The 21,663-nt window shown below is 39.6% G+C and overlaps 1 protein-coding gene across 4 annotated transcripts in view; it reads right to left on the reverse strand.

The window, feature by feature from the left end:
- The window catches only part of LOC111874164 (E3 ubiquitin-protein ligase RNF38), a 56,664-nt gene that overhangs the window by 6,593 nt on the left and 28,408 nt on the right, over window positions 1–21,663 (reverse strand). For all 4 annotated transcript variants that reach the window (XM_023869414.1, XM_023869415.1, XM_033755344.1 and 1 more), the window contains 9 exons: window positions 14,372–14,498; window positions 13,553–13,629; window positions 12,896–13,071; window positions 10,910–11,237; window positions 10,510–10,686; window positions 9,758–9,964; window positions 7,229–7,371; window positions 5,025–5,195; window positions 1,917–2,052 (listed from right to left, as the gene is read on the reverse strand). In XM_023869414.1, the coding sequence (XP_023725182.1) occupies window positions 1,917–2,052; window positions 5,025–5,195; window positions 7,229–7,371; window positions 9,758–9,964; window positions 10,510–10,686; window positions 10,910–11,237; window positions 12,896–13,071; window positions 13,553–13,629; window positions 14,372–14,498 (1,542 nt within the window). The remainder of the gene's footprint in view (window positions 1–1,916; window positions 2,053–5,024; window positions 5,196–7,228; window positions 7,372–9,757; window positions 9,965–10,509; window positions 10,687–10,909; window positions 11,238–12,895; window positions 13,072–13,552; window positions 13,630–14,371; window positions 14,499–21,663) is intronic.

Genomic DNA, 21,663 nt, shown 5'->3' on the forward strand with positions numbered 1-21,663 from the left:
ATGCTACAGTGTGTCCCCAGATATATCTTCTATTAAAATAATTATCGTGAAACTAGCAACACACTTTGAGCAGACCACAAATCACCTGCAGTTTGAGAAACCATGCTGCAAACCAATCTATCCGGCAGAGTTCAATCATAACATCCAACACTGTGGGGGGGGGTTGGTGTCAAGAACAAGCATATTTAATAAAACGAGGGCAGCTGATGACATGGGGAATACTGCTGGCAGAATTAGTACTACCTGCAACCATTGTGTGCTGCACTCTATCAGTGAACACACATATACATACAAAGAGACAACTCTGATGATGGCCTAATAGCTGAAGGAAACGGAACAGGATGTTACACCAGGAAGTCACCTGCTGGTCCAGCAATGTTACCACAAATCCTGGATTCTGAACTTACTACATCTGGAATGGAAATGGTTGGGAACAGAATATGTATAAAAACCTTAATTTGAAGAACATTAAATGGAAAGTCACATGGCATCCCTTTGAAGTCTAGGCCCAGAGTCCATACTCATGCAGGAGATAATTTTAAGTGCAGGTCCATCTGGTGAGGTAATGCAGAGTATAACCACGGAAACTGGGAAGACTTGCTGGGAACCATGAAAATGGTTGCTAATAGGGCCACAGATAGCTGTGTATGACCAGCCTGGTGAGTGTAGAGGTCAATAATGCTCTTGATATGACATAACACTTCAAGATTTGTGGGAAGACAGATGAGAGTAGACAGCTTCTGCACACTGACCCTTTAAGAATGGAAATCACATTAGGAGATTATCCTCCCATCTATGACTTGGTAACCTAAGTGGTCTCTTCCCTTCAAATTTTTTGACTGAAATTCTGGTATGCGTTTTTAATTTCTCCCTACACTCTGCATGTTATTCCCACCTAATCCCTTTGATTTGATCACATTAGCAACATCTCACAAAGGCTGCAAATAATGAAGATCTTCAGCATATAATTTTCTCCATTCTCTGTCACTGATCTAAACAGAGTGGGAGCTCCATTTAATGTTCTTGATTTATAGTTGGCCAATCACAGCGGGTACGCGGTCTAAGGCACGAGCCATCTTTGCCTGCTCAAGCACTGGGATCACAGGTTTAAATCCAATGGATATCCATGTGTGTTTATTCTGTGTTGTGTTCTATTTGTAGGTAGTGGCCTTGCGATGGGCTGATCCCATGTCCAAGGAGTCCTACTGACTGTGTACATTAAGAAACAAAAAACAAAAAACAAGAAAAAAAAATGGCCAAGGTCCACAAGGGATGTAGAGCCATCATAGATATATTCAATGACAAGGACCAGCTGCCAAAGACAGACTGCTAGCAGGGCACATTGGTGGAATGATAACTACAGGGAAGAACTGCAGCCCTTGGAGAAAATTCTACTATAGTGCCATTTTGTCCAACACAAATCTGTACAGTACCCAGGAGTAGAACCCAAGCCTTCACAGTGAGAAACTGAAAACTGCTTGACCATGATTTGGCCAGGATATCTTATAAATACAGTCAATCTCCCACTTATGTTCTAAAATTCAATATCATTTGTCAGGTAATGTTCAATTAACATGATCCCAAGTTCATAATCTTCATATTAATTACCCTCCATTTGATATATTCAATTTAGTATACAAATCCATTGCTCCTTACAGAACTTCCAATGGGACTTTAATTGTAATGTGATATTTAACACCTATGCTAATATACATGGGCATACACATCAATGGGGTACCAATTTATTCTGATACCCTCAGTGCATGTTTTTCCCGTACAGAGACACAAAGTTTCACACCCATACGAAACAGGTAAAAGTGTAACATGTGTCAGTCTTTAAGATTTTAGATGGGAAATCAATGAAGGCTTAAAACAAATATGTGCTAAACACATAGCTCCGACATGCATAAACTTACCTTAAGCCATTTATCAACACATTTTGCATGAAACTCATGTGAACATGGAAGAACTCTGATGACCTGTCGTGCTTCAAAATCACACATGCACACGACACATGATGTCTGATCTCCATGGTGAGAGTTTGCATTGAACCTGAGCAAAATATCACATGCATATACACGATAAATGCAGTGAACCCTCCACTCAACATTCCTCAATTTAAAGTTATCCGCCATTTCACGTTAAAGTTTTACTGATCTGAAGGCCATCTCGGTGGCAAATTCCCTTTATTTAATTTTCAGATCCGCTGCTCCCCAAAGAAACCTTAAATTGGAGTTTCACTGCATGAACTTAAAACTGGAATCACACTGACACCCCCCTTTAAGATTTCTTTGGAGATCACTGGTTTTGGACAGTAAATTGAGGAAAATGTTAAACTGAGTAAATTTTAACACTGAGATCATTGAATGTCAAATGTGGGAAAACATTAAATCAAGGAACATTAAATGAGAGGGTTTCACTAGATATGCAATTCTGATGAATGGAATCCATGTTGGGTGTCTCTTCATGTTCCCACATGCTCTTCCATTATTGTGCCCTATAATTTAATACTATTAATTTAATAAACAAAATTTATTTAAATGCTCTAAAACAAACTAGAACATTTAAAACAAATAATGCCAAGTACATAGAAATGTCTTTCATACAGACTTCCCAGATTTTAAAACATACTGTAAAGAAACTTAATGCACTTACATCAGCTTCAAACGCAGATGATTCAGTAGAATATGCAGACCATTTCTTTATGAATACTCACAAGAAACATGTACAAAAATGTGTACAATATAGACTTACACTTATTTATTCTGATGTGCTGCATTTTCAGTTTTGGATATTTACGAGTATATGTGCCTGTACTAAGCTAGATCATATCACGAATGAGGATACTAGAAAAGAATTAAAAATGCCGTCAGGGCAAAATAAAAAAGATGAATACACACAGGATAGGATAAACTATTTGGAAGCAGTGTTGGATGAAAGAAGAGTGAAACAGATTCTAGAACAAAATAGATGCATAGCCCAAGGAACACCTAAAGATATGATCTACATGTGAGGCTGAAACGAGCTAGATTGGCTACAAGCCAGACGGGAAGAGTGTGAATGAAAAATGCTGTCTTCTGGAATGTGTGAACCGACGTTTTGGAGGGACGTATCGCCTCCATCTTCAGGGTAGAAAAATCCACAAGTGAGGAACCAGCATGAAGAAGCAGCTGAAGATTTCGGTTCAAACAAGATTTACATGGCGCCATAGTCATTCTTCATAGTCACCGCCGTGAAAACCTCGAATCTTATAGGAGTGTAAATGTTTCAGATAAAGGTCTGGTTATGTGAGAGGTACGTAAGTGAAATACGCAAGGTGTCGAGATTTAGGAAAACTCTGACCCCTGTAGGGGAACAGGAATTATGGTTTCTACAGTGGAGTACATTGCATAGATCTGCTAACTACAGAAGAAAGAGTTTTTCTCTATGGTTGGCATGTCTACCACCTTGATATGTACAGATAACTTGCACCTATGCCTATGGCCACTGGAAAGCTGTTAAGTGACGCTTCCATCACTGTTCCTGCAAACTTGTTGCAACTCACACAGTGGACATTACTTTTTTATATACACACAAGAGATTTAAGGATGGAAACAGCAGCTGTTCCCAAACCAATGAAAAATTGTTTCCTAATAAAACACTGATCTAAGCTATGAAAAGAATTCTAAATGCTTCTTATCACTGCATCAATTGAAAATATGTAGGTCGCACCGAAATTTATGAGCAACTTCCTGGGAACAGCAGACGAACGAGAGTATGGTGGTAGGTGGAACCAGCTGTTGTGTTAACCTTGAGTGTCTTGTGACATCAAGAGCTTGCATCACGTGACCAGTATCGCTCCTAACAAAATGGCCGACAACGATATGTTGTTTTGCCAGCGTGCTGAAATCGAATTTCTTGTGAAAGAGGAAATCCCTGCTGCAGATATTCACCAGAGACTTCATCGTGCTTATGGAAGTGTGTGCATGGGTGCGAGCAGTGTTTGAAGATGGGTGAAACATTTTAAAGATGGGAACACCTGCATCGAACATGAGCCTCGGAGCGGTCGTCCTCGAACAGCCTCAACTGAATGCAACAAGGAAAGGGTAAATGAGATCACTGAAGATGACAGGCACGTGACTGTGGACACAATAGCCCGAAAACTTGGAATAGGGCACAGTGCAGTATAGGAGATGACTGAAAGCTTGGGCTATAGGAAAGTTTGTGCTCATTTGGTCCAGCAGTTATTGACCGAAGACCACAAAGGTCAGCGAAAAGCCGTCACCTCAGAACTGCTGCAGAGATATCGACATGAAGGCGGTGATTTTTTGCTCTGTATTGTGACAGGTGACGAAAGCTGGTTTCACCATTTCAAGCCTGAAACGAAACGGCAGAGTATGGAATGGCACCATTTGCATTGTCCATTAAAAAAGAAGGCAAACACAGGGCCATCAGCTGCAAAGGTGATGGGCACAGTCTTCTGGGATGCAGAGGAGTTTATTCTGGCCTAATTCCTGGCACCTGGGCAAACCATCAATGCTGCTCGTTATGTCCAGATGCTGCACAAGCTCCGTCGTGCATTGTGCGATAAATGTCCAGGATGAAACATCATCATCCTGCATGACAACACATGCCCACATGCCACTCACCTCACACTGGAAGCAATTGCAAAGACAGGGTGGGAAGTTCTTCCACACCCCTCTTATAGCCCTGATCTGGCACCCTCTGACTACCATCTTTTCAGTTTTGTGAAGGATCAGCTGCGTGGACATTTTGAGACAAGGGAGGCAATTCAGAAAGCAGTGCGTCAGTGTCCTCGGATGGCAGGAACGGAATTTTACAGAAGGGGAATTTTCAAACTCCCAGAACGCTGGGAGAAATGTGTACAAAGAAGTGGCGGTTATGTGGAAAAATAAAGAAAGGTCTGTAGATTGAGGTGGTGTATTTGGTTTGTCAATAATAAAGCATGTTACTTTACAAAAAAATTGTTGCTCATGACTTTCAGTACGACCCTTGTACAAGTGTGACATTATATGATGGCTTACTTGTATGATGGCAGCTGTTCGATCTCCACTTTGGCCAATCCTCTTGGCTTTGCCTCGCCCAATCTTTCTGCGAGGTTGAGAAGAGCTTCGTAGTTCTCTGTCTCTGTTGAATCAGGGCTTCCCAGTTCTGCCTGATTGTATGGAGAGAGTGGTGGATTTGAGAACATCGCCCTGTAAACAATGACAAATGTGAGTATACGTTTGTCCCTAGAAGCACATACTCTTTCCAAATGGGTTGGCATAATGCTATGTTCTACATGAACTTAGGAGGTACTCAATTTGAATCATGACCAGGACACTGGGCAGTCTGGAATCACAGCCAACAATTCTCATTAGAAGCAGCCATCTAATTTTAACCTTAATGCAACCATTGCCTTTATGAAGATTTATAATCCTTGGCTGAAACAGTAATATGATCCTGGTTTTCCATGGCATTCGTCTTTCCTCTAGGTAAATGACAGCTGCCTTCTAAATTCTTTCAACTCACCAGTCATACTACCATTAGATGCTAAAGTGTGTAGAACGTTCCTGGACTGTTACTACTGTAATTGCCACAGTTAAAGAAAATGAGAGGGGAGGCAAAGGTACCACTTCTGCAAGCCTATTGTATCAGTCTGCCATGTGACACCACACTGCGAACACTCACTCATTTTACATGAGTGCTTTTTTGAGTTCGTGTTTTGTTTTGTCTGTGATGGAAGGCAAAATCGAGAAATGTGTCTGCATCGAGTTTTGCGTGAAGCTTGGTAAAACCACTACCAAAACAATTAAAATGCTTTGCGAGGCTTTTGGAGAATATTCTTTAAGCTAGACAGCGGTTTCTGAATGGCATTCACGATTCAAGGCCAATGTGGGGCCGGTTGAAGATGACGAATGTTCAGGGCAACCGAACACTAGAAAATGACAAAAAAGATGAAAAATTTGAGAACTCATCCATGAAGACCATCACTGAAGAATCCATGAGCTTGAAGACATGACTGGGTTCAGTTATGGAGTTTTCCAGATCTTAACAGAAAATGTGAACGTGCTCCGCGGCACATAAACGTGCGTCTTGAGCCGAGAGAAGGCTAATGATGACCTAAATTTTATCTCTAGGATCATTATGGGTGACAAAAGTTGGATTTATGGTTATGAACCAGAAACAAAGTAACAATCATCACAGTGGATGAACTCACAATTACTGAGAGGGGGAGGGGGGGCATGGCAGGTCCAGAATTCAACAAAGGGCACATCCACGGGGAATCCCAAGTGGTATTCAACAGCATTAAGGAAAATGACTCCAACGGTACCTTTGAAGCTTGGAAATAGCAATGGGTTCACTGTATACATTCTCAAGGGGAGTATTCTCAAGAAGATGACAACCAAAATTAAGTTAAGTCAGCATTTATTTTTGACCCAGTCTGGGAACTTCGTATCTTAAGCATGTGTGCATGGATCATATCTCCAATTCAGGACGAGAATTTGTAAATATTTGAGAATCAGGTTTTCTTTATAAGATCAATTTCTTTTGTTGTGCTTACAATTTACACCACTAAGCAGCTTTTCACAGTACATTAAAGTGTACTGCTTATCCCTTCTTCAATGAATAATAATCATAGAATTGCTGTACTTAAAAGGAAAATAATTTTATGACCACACCCTCATTTGCTATAGGCAGCAAGAAGAGAAGAGAGCTTTCACTGACAAGCTGATTTGTGCTAATGTTGGCAACTACCTGCATAGTTTGTAACTACTTATCGGTAAGCAGTCATTTCAAATTCGATGAAGTATGAGACTGAAAATTGTTTGATGTGAGGCAATTCTTTCTTGATTTGATGCCAATAATTAGGGACCTGCATGTTTTAATGAATTCCTCCATTGCAGAAGAGATCATAGAACAACGACACTTAATTTCAGTTGCTAATGGAATTTACTGAATTTGCTGGTCACATGGGTAGTACTCCTACTTTGCACTGAGGAATTCTGGCAGGTTCAGATCTCGGTCTGGAGGCCAACTATCCTTGCTGAGGGTTAAATAGTTTTCCTCAGTCTCTCCAGCTGGAATAGTCTCAAATTGGGTCATGACAGTTTCCTTCCACATCCTTTTCAGATTTGTTACCTATCGTCCTAACAACCAATATTATACAATATCACCTACTAACAGCATTGTTAAATAAACCATAAACGAGTGAGAATTCTTATGAAGATTTCTGTTAATCACTTACAAGAAATGCACCAGGAACCCCGGATATGGAGCAGGGGTAGGTGGTAGAGGATTTCCTCGCCATCGACGAGTGCTGACGTGCCTACTTGGTGTGCTTGAATGTCTGTTGCGTGATGACATAAGGTCCAACTGGCTACCTCGTGCCTGCAAGTTCAAGCATATATTCATTTTTACTGATATCCATATCAATTCTTTAACAATGGTGAATAACAGCATGCAGAATCTGACCATCTGATGTCCCCGAACATCATCCATCCTATTTACTACAGAGATTTGTGTCCTCTTCTGGGAAGACTGTGAAATACATATCAGAAAGATGTACAAATATTTTGTTTCTGGATATTATCCATCATCCTGTTTTTTTTATCTAAAAACACCATCCTGGTTATATTTCACAACATAATATTTAGGAGTGTAGCCGCCCGCCGATGTACATCTGCCACGATTGACGCTCGAGCTTGAGCTCTTTATCTCAGGGATACAGGTGCTTCAGATATGGGAGTGGAACACACTTCGGCGTTAATAAATCAGGGATCTCCAGAACACACTGTATACTGAAGCCTTGATTTAAAATTTCATAGAGTAATTAATCTTTATATTATTCCTCCAAGCTAGCCACTTCGTCACACTTAACCTTTTGTACACCAATTTGCCCCCAGCTCACTGACCATACGCGCCACTCGCTAGCTACCCTCCTGTAACTCCCTTTTCAACTGTCTACCTCCGCTCCCTGTAAACAAGTTACAAGTTTCCCAGTGGGCATAAAACAAAACAAGAAAAATAACAAGAAAAAGCCAAGGGTCTAGCCCGACATCTGTCCTACATTCGTATTTTTCGAGATGTTCATCATAAACCTTTTTAGGTTTTCAAGGCACACAAGCAGGGAACCCAAGACCCCTCCTGGCCAGTCTCGCAGAAGGTCAGTTCATGGGTTTATGATACTAGGAGCAAATAGGCGACGTTAGGGACACTAGTGGCACCTAAGCCTATGGAGGACAATTGCTGAATTACAACTAGACGGTCCCAGGATGGTATCTTGCCAGAGGAGTCTCTCTCATGGTGAGAAACAATTCCTCAATTGGTCATGCCCTTAACCCGTTGCCGTGGTTCGTCGTGTATGTTTCGTCAGGGATTTAAATCCTCTGGGGGGGTTCGGCGTGTATGTTTCGTCCAGCTGCACACCTATGTTAGAACGCCCATAATAATTGATGGTTTTGCTGTAGATTGTTAGATTTTTCGCTGGCCTGTTGTCACAAGAACAGAGTATACTAAGCCAACGAGTTTAGCTGAGATAAGTCATCGTTACATATGCCTGTCTTGCAGCAAATTCGTGTTGCTTCTTGTAGCGGTTTCGTCACTCAATGGCGTATTTGCTTTGCTTGTGAAGTAATAAACACCAGAGACGTGATATTTACGATGTTGATAATATCATATTACCCTGAGCTGGCCACAGTAGCACATTCAATTGGAATTCTTAGAAGAGGGTTGTCCAAAATTTTATTCTCGTAAAATCGATTGCTTTCGCACAGTACATAGCACCCATTTCTTAGAAATACGCCACAATTTAAGGCAGAACACTGTGGTCACCCCCTGAGACGATACGGATGTGTGTGGGGGAGGGAAAAGTACTCATTATCGCTCCAGTTGACGCCATTTTATCGTACTGACCTTGGTGGTCGTTTCGAGAGCCAGCGCTGTGTTTAGACTAATGCTTCAAGGCGTCACCTGCTTACATAGCCGAGATACCGGGTGCTCATATTATAAGGCAAGGTTATAAAACCAACTTTTAAGATCATTTTAGTGAAAGTTTCATCCTTCAAGGCGTACCATTCTCTGCTCAAATACTAAATAACATGCTTCCATTGAAGATATAAAGGGGGTTCATATTATAAGGTAAGGTTATAAAACCACCTTTTAAGATCATTTTAGTGAAAGTTTCATGTTCCTATCTCATAGAATTTAAGAACAATGATGAATAAATAATTTTCGAGCAAAATTTAAATGGCCGGCTGAATATATTACCGCAGGAGCCGCGGCCGCGGAATTTAAATGACCACGTCAAAGGGTTAATTAAATAATTTTCGCGAGGGATATATGGTTACAGGAGTCTGGATTCTGTCTCCATCTTCAGGTAAAACCTACTCAGTTCGACCCAACTGATAGAGATAGTCATGAACTCTGGTCTGGACACAGGGACTAGCTCTATTGATTGGGCCCAAGTTTAAGTTGGGCGGTTTACCTTTGTCCCAGCATGCTGTTGGTTACAGAAAAAAGGCAGTATTATAACATGGACACCCATTTAATGTTTCTCAATTTAACGGTTTTCCTTGTTTAACATTTAATTTCACAAATCCCAAGTCAGAAACCTCAGTGTTAAATTTCCCCCACTTAAGATCCCCCTAAATTCAGCGTTCAAATCCGCTGCTCCAAAAACAAACCATAAAGGTGGCCTTCACTGTACATATTATGATTAAAGTTTTACTAAAATAGTAAAGGTGTGAAAATTTAAGTTCCTTACAACAATACTCACTTCTGAGAGGAAGATTGGGGGTGGTGATGATACCTGAGTCAAAGCAGCTGCTGATGGATGAGGGTGAGGGTGGTGGTGGAGAGAGGGATGGGAACTGGGGTGTAATGAGGGGTGAGCAGTGGGGTGGTGATGGTGATGGAATGCAGCTGCATTACTACGATGGTGCTGCTGCTCACCAAGGAGCTCCATATCAACCCCATCAGGTCTCTGTAACAGATACCCGTTTTTATACATGAGAAATGTGGGCATTTTCTGCAATAACAGCGTGATTTCAAGACGTGTATCACTTACATACAGCAAAGATGTTAACACAAAATGAAAATTACTATTGCTCTGTGTGGTCTAGTGCATTCTGGAGGAATCTCCTACCTCCATTTCCCTTATGACTGAGGCAATATGTTCCTCTTGAACACTGGTAAACCCATACATACCAGGCTGCATGGTATCACATCCTGATGCGACATTTGAAGTTATCAATGCAGCATCTGTGAATGCTACAGTCTCCTTGGAAGCGACGGCATGTTATCAGATGGATAATCGTGAATGTTTTGGAGTAACATGCTGTCTCCATCTTAGGGTCAGAATAATACAAAGGAAGTACATTCCTCCACAACGCCAGTAAACATCTAACAGATTACACACTGTCACATCCCAGAAAGAAATTTACATGTCAATGCAGTGATAACCTCAATCTTAACACAAAATGATTTGTGGTGATTGCACCGGTCACCAGACTGTGCTGCTGTACATACCTGAGGTTGCAGATGTTGATGCGGATGTGGATAGTGTGCGGTATGAACACGTGTTGGCGGTACTGACAGCGGATTCTGCTGAGGAGCAAATGTACTGGGTTGCGACTGTGCCAGGAATGGTGGATAAGACTGATGATGGTGGTGGTGGTGTGGCACGCAGTTCCCGAACTGAGGAACCTGCATGGTAAATCCGACAATGACAGGATGTTACAAAACATACAAACATGATGGACAATTTACAGTGCAAACGTGTATCTGAAAAGAAGTTTTGGGAAGAACTAATTGCCTACTTTCCTTCTATATGACATTCTTTTTCAAGCAATGACAAAAGGAAGACCATAAAAGCACTCTTTTCTTGTACAGTTTGTTGTGCTTTCAATATGGCGGTTTTCAGACTCACCTGGCAGGTAGGTGTGAACTGTGGACCAGCATAGAGTCCATGCAGCTGACAAGCAGTGCTGGTGCCAGCAGAACACACTGCAGACAAATGAGGTGGGGGAGGTGGCCCTGAGTACAGTGACAGAGCATGATGGTGATGGTGGGAAAGTGTCACTGGGATTGACACGGGCACCTGGCTAACTTCCATCACCACTGTGGTTGGCTGGTGTGACACTCCTGTTGGTGAGCTCTGCAGGAATGCTGCTGGGTGGTGCGAATGGTTCACAGGGTAGCCATCTTGGTTCCACACTGGGCCACACTCATGATAGCGCGCTCGTCTAATTGGAGGGCTAAAACAATGTAAATCAAATATGTTAGTACTAATTCAATCAAAGCATTAAACTCTATCTTCTTCAACATGTTTTCTAGCATCATTTCTGTTTTGCACAGATCAATGTGCACAAAGCCTCCAATCTCTTCTTCCTTCTCACAATCCTTCATTTTTGAGTCCTTGCAGATCTTTCCTCTCCTCCAATATTGGCCTGACTGTCTTGATCTGAGCTGCTTCTCTTCATCAAATTTTAATTCTAATGACCTTTTTGATATCCTTGCTATAGCCATTTTTTTACATGACTGAACAACTGTTAACTGTATCTCTTCCAAATGTATAAAAAATTTAGAATTCCAGCTTCTTTGCTAACACTCCACTTCTAATTCTCTTCTCACTTCTCCCTCAATACTTTTTAAGAAAATTATATCCATTACCTGGATTTTGTTTTTGAATCCCTTTGTAACAGTCCATGTACCACCATTACGTTTGCGCCAATTTAAAATACAATATTTAAAATAAATACAAACTGACAAATTTAAAGACAAATGGCATGAACCTGTTTTAACGCCTTTCCACTTCAATATTTTCTGCAACTTTATCCATAGCCCAATTCACTTCAGCTTTGCAACAAATATTAATTCAGAAACATTCCCAAATGGAAGGGGGGGGGGGGAAAGAATATAAAATTGTGTGCTTTCAACAGAGAAATATGAAAGAAGCCCTGGGCATCAGCTGAATCTTTACCTGACAGATGGCGGGAAATTATAGGTAAAGGACACAATGACATGATATCGACACAGCAGTAAGTACCTCATCATGCACCACATGTCAACATACTGTGAAACGCAGAAATGGAAAGATTTAGGAATTGAAAGCATTTCTGTCAGAGCAGTGACATTTAAGTTGCTGAACAGACGTTATCTGGGTAGGACAAGCTGGACATATTAAATGGGAAAAAGTATCCAAAGGGAGAATGGAAAGTGTGGACACAACAACACAACATATTCTGTAATAGTAGATGCCCTATTATCCAGAATTAAAGCATCTGGAATTCCCATGCAACATATAAGCTTCAGAGAGAACTTAAGATTATTCTAAATTATTTGAAGGGAAAAGTTATAGTGTGTGGGCTCATTTATCACACTATAATTTTCCCAGCTGTCACCAGCAGCATTGCCTATGGTACAGGATATGCGAATTTGTCCAAAATCGTTCACCCATCAATACCACACAATAGCTACAGCGAATATATGTTATTTAGGCTTTCTACTGGGTTTCTGCTTAAGATTTTGTCATGGAGCCAGCAGATCCATGTAACTGACAAGCCCCATTCACATATATGACAGACAACTGGTAGCTTACTTTGCGAATGCTGTTGTATTAGTGCAAGAAACAAAGTTAAAAAACATACAAAACAGATAAAATTACAGTTGCATACAAACATTTCATTTTTTAAAGAGGCAAACAAATACAAACTATTAACAAGAACACTGAATGCTTTTTCCAAATTCAATTTACTCTGGTGATTTCATTGTGTATATGGCTACAACATGTTACTATACTTCAATTATATATAATTTTCAAACCATTTATTGCTACAGTCATATTCAGATTTTATCCTGTATTTTAGTAACGAGAAAATTATTTCCTACAATGGATACAGGCCAGTATTCTCACCTCCCTCTGTTGCAAGTAGAAGGCTGGTGTCGAGGTGAACGTCTATGATTGGTCACTGCGTGGTCCCACAAACTGCGTGGATGTGGAGGTGGTGTGGGGGCTGCAGCAGATAATTCCAGGATCTGGTGATGTCCTCCCTGGGACACTCGGCGCCGCTTGCGGGGAGGGCTTTCACTCTGAGCAGGGATGCAAATATCTTTAATGTAAATACTATGTGAAGAAACCTAGTCATCATATTGAATGAGCTATCCCACACCATAAAATAAGATTAATTCTAATAGTAACCTATATTTCAGAGAAATAATAGCAGAGGCATTAGTCGTTAATTACAAATCAGGATTACCAAGTTGTTGGATTTTGTCCATCAACTTGTATTCTGAAAGGACACTCTGATAAAGAGTCTTCATAGCCATGTTGGGCCCATTTACATAACGCACCATTGTCAGAACACTTCAGAATAAATCACAATTTTTTTTAAACCTTCTGCCCCCAGTAATGATGAACATACGGCATACTCATGCTAGGATAATACCTCAATTAGGCCACATCCATATCCTTTCAAATCATTTCCAGTTCATCAATCGTCCTACCATTTGACATTATGGAGCCTAGTTTGTGAAAGCGCTGTAAAATAATGCCCAAAAATAATTCACTTACCTTCCTCCCGTCATCTTGGCTGGATGCCTGGTAAAAGCTTGGTGAATGCTGAATTTGTACTGGGCTCAATCGCAGCTCTGGTAAACAGAATTTGAATTCTGTAACATCTTATTTTATTATATCTGTACATATTCTATAAACTGTTTTGCAGTTTGTTGCAACTGAAAGGCACAATACTACTTTAATGGACGAATTTCTTGGGAGCTTTATAAACAAGTTCTACTAACTTTCAAACAACCAACAAGAATGTGATGTTCTGACAGCAGTGAGTGAAGAATACTATCTTCTGGACTGCAACACCATGTCAATGTGTTTGAAATAACTATCCATACTCATGTTTTCTATGTCCGATACCATTACTCTGAAATTACTGCATTTTTTATATTCAACTGATTATTTTATAAACAAACTACTTTTTATTAAGTAACTGTATTTATTTGTATAAAAACAGTTCAACTGCTTATGTAAACAAATTATTTTACCATGATTATACATAGCAAGTCTTACAAAGAAAATGAAGACAGTTTTTTGATGTAATTACGCATAAACTCCATTTACTGCACAAAATGCCATTCCCCCAGATGTACATCAATCCTTCACTGCTGTAGTCTGTACATGGCAAGCTAGCAGTTTCTGTCACATGTCGCTGTCCGATGTACATAGCCTGCACAGTGCAGCGGTAAGGTGCAGCTCATATTTTGAACTGTTTCTTTTTCACGTCCTGCATTGTTGAAGGGTTAAATAAGGATTTCACTGTACAAAATTTTACAATTTTTTCATTAGTTAAGAGAAGAAGATACACATGAATGAAAACCTTACCTCCTGCACTTCGGCGTGGGGAGAATTCCAAGCCGATCCCTCCTGAGTGAGGAAGTCCATCCATGTTGGTGTTCCCAATGTTTGTGGGGCTAAGACTCAGCAGGGACGCTGCTCGCAGAGGGCTCTCCTGTGCCACACAATCACAACTGTCAGCTTTATGGAAACTATACTTACCTTGCTGAAATCTCCCATTTATCGAGGAACAGAAAAGATGCAATTCTAAAGTTACAGGAGCTTACATAAATCAGAATTCTGCCGAGACACAAGTCAGATCCTCCAACTTCATGGAAGATGTCCAAACCTTATGGACATTTCTATATTATGATCTTCTAGGTTATGATACTGAATAATATGGCAGGTGGGTACAAATGGCAGAACATGTGCTTCCATTTTCAGGGTAGAACTGAGACAGGTGTGTTGGTGTAGCAGTCATGCTCTGGACTTTAATCCTGGCTGACACATAAGTTATCATGAGATGTTTCTTATGGTTTTCCTTAGTAACTTCAAGCAAATTCCAGGATAGTACCTTGATTAGGTCACAACCACATCCTTACAAAACCCTTTCAAATTATCCATCTACAACCCTACTACTTGACAGTACATTACACAGTCTAGCTACTGACAGCATTGGAGAATAAACCACAAGCAAAAAGATGAGTCTAGAAAGTGACTTGTTCTACAAATGATGTAGGTGGTGAGAAATGTGTCATGGAGAGCTGTGGCCTCTCAGAGTGGAGGATGGGGTCGCAGATGGACAAGCACTCTAGAACTGGATGAAGAAGGGTAACAGAGTTCTTTCCTGGGCCAAAAAATGGGGAAAGCCAAGCCAGGATTTGTTTTCTAAAAGATCCTTTTTGTGTCCCTTCAAGGTGTGAATGAGAGGTTTTGATGGCCTCTCCAGGGACTAACAAGACAATTCTTGCTGCTCTTTGAAAAGCACTGTCCTGTCCTCCTCCAAGTTGTGACTGGCTACCTCTGTCGTCCCTAACCTATTTCCTTCTCCACAAATTTCACCTGTGGCTACAAGTTCACTCAGCAGCCAGCACAGATTAGTTACCAATATGTTTAGAAATATATACTTGTAATTGTCCTGTGAAGTGCGCAAACAGTAGGATTTCTTAAATTCATTGTATGCCTCTCTGAAGTTACAGAAACATTTCTGAAACTGGCACTAATATACACTTCAGACAACCATGCTACTCTCAAATGCAGCAGGCCCTTGACAAAAAGTTGTTGACCTGATGAATAATCATAATAAATGTTCTTTTACAAAATAGCTGAGACTCAATCATTTATACACAGGAATATTCCGAATTTGGGAAAGATGTGAAAAGTGATCCCTACTTGCAAGGATATGTGACACAAGAACAAAACAAGACAGTAAACACTTACTTCCAAAGGCTTAAAGATTCTCTTAATATCTTCCAGACAACTACTCTGTATACAAATTTTATCTTGCATCATCATGGCTACTTTCATCACTGCCATTGCTAATCTCTATCTGTAACATCTCTAAAGGAACACCATGTCTTGAGTAGGCAATCATACTGATGAAAAGTCCTGCGTGTTCAGTAAGGTCTCTGCTATGGCAATTCTGATTCCGAGTACATGTTGAAAACAGACCCTAGTAACGTTCTGATGATGACATAATGATCTACATCCCTTCCTGAAGGTGATGCACCCCCAAAGATGTTTCAGACACAGTTTACGCTTGCTACCCTTACCAAAACTCATACAATTAATGCAGTTTCTATCGTTACTGTGATCACCAGACTCTGGTAGCATTTCCAGCTTTCACTCCCCCCTCAGATGTTCATCCTTCCAAAACATTCTTATTAATAACTACAGCAAATTAAAAATTACAAGTTTCGATTGCTAATGCCATTATATTTTGTACATAAATTATTGTTATTGTGAAATGGACGTACAGTCGGATTCACATTTTAAGATCAATTATTTTATTATAGTGTACTGTACTGTATTTTATTTTCATCCGTTTTGCTACATAGCAACACTTGGACAAGTCATTCAGCAACACAAGTTAACAAAACAAATATACAAAGTTACAAGCATACTACCAACATTTGTTAAAACCATAAGCAATATATAAATACAATAATTAAAAAAAATATACAAACTACTATATACAGCTCATGAATGGCTATGACAGCCAAACCTAAGTGCTTGCACCATCCACTTTTTTATTAAAAATAACAAATTAATTTATTGTATAAAAAGAATTGTTTCAATAAAACGGATTTTATGTCTTTTTTAAAAGGTGAAAAACCCACCGAGTTTTTTTATTTTGTTTGGCACCTTACTATACAATTCTATCCCCATATTTTTAAATAACGTAGTTCTGCAGAATTGAACATGAAAATCCTTGTTTATTCTTGTATTATAACTATGAATATTTATATTTTGGATCAAATCTGCTTTGTGCCTTTTTATGTAACCTCTAACATATACAAAGAAGTGACCATGAGGATAGCATAATCTTTAAAAAATTTGCCTGCATGACTCTTGTTTACCAAGTCCACTAATTATTCAAAGCACCCTCTTCTGCATTTTAAATACCTTTATACTATCACCTTCACCCCCCCAAAATATTATTCCATATCTCAATAACGATTGAAACTTTCCAAAATAAATACTTCTTAACCTATTTGGACTCAAAACTCCTCTTAGTGATTTAATTATGTAAGACGTTTTACTAAGTTTTGAACATAATGACTGGATGTGGGTATTCCATTTAAGGTTTTCTATGATATCTATATCTAAAAATCTCAGTTCTGATGAGTAAGCAATTGCCAAGTTATTACAGAGTATATGCAGTCTAACTACAAACATACTTTTACTAAGATGAAATGACATAGCAACTGTTTTTTTTAATATTTATTAAAAGGTTATTTACCTGAAACCATTTTTCAAGCTCTTTCATGATCTTATTTATTTTCTGTTGAGCTACATCTTTATCAATAACCAGTACATTAATATCGTCTGCAAACAATACCATTTCCGCACCTTGTACATTTAGTGGGAGATCATTTATATACAGAAGAAACAGCAGTGGTTCCAGAATTGGCCCTTGTGTTACTCCATGTACAGCGGCCTCCAAAGTCTAGGGGTAATGTTCCCACCTCATGACTCAAGGTACACGGGTTCAAACCCGGCGGAGGTCGTGGAATTTTTAAGGGCGGAAAAATTCAGGGAACAGGTCCTCCGGGAGGGACTTTAAGCCGTGGGTCCCATGTTGTAGATTTACGGCACGTAAAAGAGCATAATGTCTCTAGGAGACCTCTGAGCAAAATTAAGCAAGTTTCATGCTCAAGTAGTTTCCAATGCCTCTGGTAGATGGGGGAAGTATCGAGGTACCGAGGGCCGACCTCGTTGCTTGAACGGGGTTGATAGCAGTAGGTATTCTACCAGTCGCCATACCCTACCAGTACCGGTAGGGTATGGCGACTGGTAGAATATCAAAGGGGATATACAATAGACTATTAGTCACGGTGCATGGGGAAACCCACCCCCTTCAACAATAATAATAATACCCCATGTATTGTTTCTCTCAAGGGTGATATATACGTGGCGTGTTCAAAAAGTATCGAACCTTCTTTTTTCCCGTGTAAACCAATGAAGCGTGGGAGGCTCCCTTTGGTGGAGATGTGGAGGGGACATTCATGCGCAGTCGTGAATTTTTTCCCGCCCGCAGAAAGCGTCAGTTGCTGGCAGTCAGCCTATGAGTGAGGATGTGTAGTGAGCGCTCATCGGATTCCAGTAAGGCGTAAAATGACGGAACAACATGAGCAGCGATATCGCGTCAAATTTTGCCAAAAGCTTGGCGATACACAAGTGGAAACCATTCGCAAGATTCAACGGGCTTTCGGGGACGATGCCATGAGCAACTCACGGATAAAGGAGTGGTACAACTGCTTCAAAGATGGCCGCACATCAGTTGACAGCGAACCACGTTCAGGCAGACCCTCAACAAGCCGAAACAAGAATGTCATTGAGCAAGTGCGGACTTTGGTCATGGACGACCGTCGTATCACAGCCCGAGAACTTCATCACTTTCAATAAAAAAGGAATTCAACATGCCTGCCATTTTTTGTGGATTTTATGTTTCCTCACATCCATTCTTACACCAGTTATGTAGTCGCCCTGCCAAGAACTTCCAGTTTATTTATTTATTATTTGCCAAATTGCCTTTGTTTTGTTATGTGAACGTAACATAAACCTATCATTTTGTTTTCTTTTAGCTTCTGTTATAATATGATGGGGTACCCAAAAGAAACTGAACTAATTTTTTTGTGGGCAGAGATTTTGTAGTACCGCGTTTTGCCGCTATGAGCGCATAGAGCTAACATTTCTGAGTCGATAAGCCGACTACCGATGCTTCAGAAGGTAAGGACTAGTTTCGGCAGAGTTTACAGTGACAACTGTTTTGTGTGATCGTCGTTTTTGCAATGGCTGATTTTCGTGAACAGCGTGCGGCGGTGAAATTCTGCTTTTTGCTCGGGAAAAGTGGAACAGAAACTCTTGAAATGTTAAAAACTGCGTACGAGGACGATGCTATGGGGAAAACTCAAGTGTTTGAGCGGTTTTCCCGTTTCAAAAATGGTGAAATGTCAATTGATGACAAACCTTGTTCTGGTCGTCCTTCCACGGCCCGAACACATGAAAATGTTGAAAAAATTTGTGAAATCATCAAGGAAGATCAACGACGGACCACTGAAGAAATTGTGGAGCTGTCGGGAGTGACTTTGAGCTCAGTTCAGCGAATTTTGACAGAAGATCTGGGAATGAAAAGGGTGGCTGCGAAATTCGTGCCACGACTGCTGACTGCTGAACAAAAACAAGGTCGCGTGGAAGCATGCTGTGCTTTGAAAGAAGAGTCCCGAAATGATCAAAACTTTTTTTTTGTTTCCTCGAATGAAAAGAGACATCAAAGCAAAGTGTTTTGCTGATGTTGCTGAGGTGAAGGAAAAAACGATGGAGGCGCTGTCAAGCATCTCAAAAGATGAATTTAGACAATGTTTTGAAAAATGGAATAAAAGACTAGACAAGTGTATTAGTGCAAGTGGAGAGTACTTTGAAGGGGATTGAAGGTTTGTGCTTAAAATTTGAATAAATAAGTTTTAAAAAAAATAAGTTCGGTTTCTTTTGGGTACCCCCTCGTACTTTTATAGATTTTCTGATATCTAGTAATGTATTCTAATAAATCATTTGAAACATTTGTATTTTTCTTTAAAGTGTTTAAAAGGCTCATTTTCCGACTTGAAACCTTTATCCCCTGGGTAATCCATCTAATCTCATTACAGTTTTTCTTATAAACTGTCTCTAAAGGAAAATCTCTTTCAAAATAGTACAAAAATCTGTTCAGTATTGTAAGAGGTATTTACTTCATCATGTAAAAGAACATCTTCCCAGTATTCCATCTCAAGTAGATGGTTGTATTCTTCTATATTCCTACCTGAGAACTGTCGTCTTGTAATTTTTTTCCATCCTGTTTTAGGCTTATTTACCTTTATATGTAATATCTGTGTAAAATGATCTGAATACCCCAAATCTAACACTTCTGTTAAGTTTTTACAGTATAGCTTATCAGTTATCATAACATCTATTAATGATACTGAGTTTTTTGTGACCCTTGTTGGTGATGTAATTGTATTTATCACGTTATAAGTTTCTAAAAGATTCGGTAATGCACTAAGCTGTGCACTATCTTGCAAAAAAATTATATTCCAGTCACCACACAGAATTAATTTCATACTTTTCATTTGCACTTTTATAATCACTATTTCCAACTCATTCAAAAATGTATAAAAGTCACTATGTGGTGATCGATAAATACAAACAAAAATTAGCTTAAAATCCACTAGTTCCACTTCAGCCATCTCAAAATCATTTTCACTACCCATGCTTCTTAACTAACTTACTTCTCTTGCTTGTAAATCCTTATGTACCCAAATACATGAACCTCCACCATTTCTACTAATTTATAGTATCCAATATTTAATGTTCTCATTTGTTCATCATTTAGCCAATGTTCAGAGAAACGTAGGATATCTAGGTCTGTAAACTCTGTATTCAATAAAACAATTAACTCCAGTAACTTATTTCTCAGACTCTGAACATTATGGTGTAATATTAATAACTCATTTGATGTTGAAACCTGTCTCTTGCCAACCTCACTAGTCACTACTTTTATTTCTTGTTGAGGGCTACCCATAAAAAATCCACGCGTCTATTTGTAGGTAATCTACGAGGTCTTTTTGATTGAACCAAGTCTTGCACCATTTTATTTTGCCATTCCTCGCTTCTCCCACAGAATTCACCCTTTTCTTGACTTCTTTCCCTGGGTTTATTTTTTCCTTTCACCAATCCTTGTGGTTCCTTTGTTGGTGGAATATGAGTCCCTTCCTCTTCCATCCCTTTCATTATAAGTGGGTCAGACTTCTCCCTCAACATATCCACAATTTCTTTTACTATTCTTTTTTCTATCTGCTCCTTACCTCTTGAATTCATATGTAACCCATGTTTAGCGAACAAGTCCCTTTTGGACTCAACCTCTGTAACATGTGAATTTCAGAAAACCTTCATAATTTTTTTAACTTTCTGTTAAACCTTTTCACCTCATCATTTACACATGATTTTAGCTCCAAGTCATGTCTGTGTGGTACACTCATCACAGTTAACATTAGTCTGTTTGTGGTTATCCACAAATTTTTTTATTTGGTGAAGCCCTCTTTCTGTCTCGTTCTTTGCAACATCCCGTGCTCCTGTCCACACTACTACAACGTCTTTATATGTGAGTTTCCCTATATTTCTATTTATGGTATTTACTATTACTTCCATACTTGCTCCCAGTTTCACTATTCCTTGGACTTCAGAACCACTTTCCACATTCTGTTGCACTTCATTTGCACAATCTCTCGCATGACTATCCCCACTATTATGATCCTGTGTTGAGAACCTGAACTATTTATATTTCGGAGGTTCCTTTAAGAGCTTCTTACGAAGGGATTATTTTTATCACACTTTCCTCTCCTTCAGCACCTGCAGGTTGTATTTTAACACTGTATCTACTGCCACTGTTTAGAACTTTCTGTTATTAGATGTTACTAGACCATTCACTATCACTGAGATGTTATTAATTATCTGTCCATTTGCATCATGCTTGTATTTACTAACACTTGCTTGAATTTTACTTTTGTCCATATTATTTCGTACAGTTTTATTTGGTTTGAGATTTTCTTCCTTCACTGCTTCAGTTGATTTAATAGCCTCAT

Source organism: Cryptotermes secundus, unplaced genomic scaffold (genome assembly GCF_002891405.2).
Source record: "Cryptotermes secundus unplaced genomic scaffold, Csec_1.0 scaffold26, whole genome shotgun sequence".
NCBI classification, from domain to species: Eukaryota; Metazoa; Arthropoda; class Insecta; order Blattodea; family Kalotermitidae; genus Cryptotermes; species Cryptotermes secundus.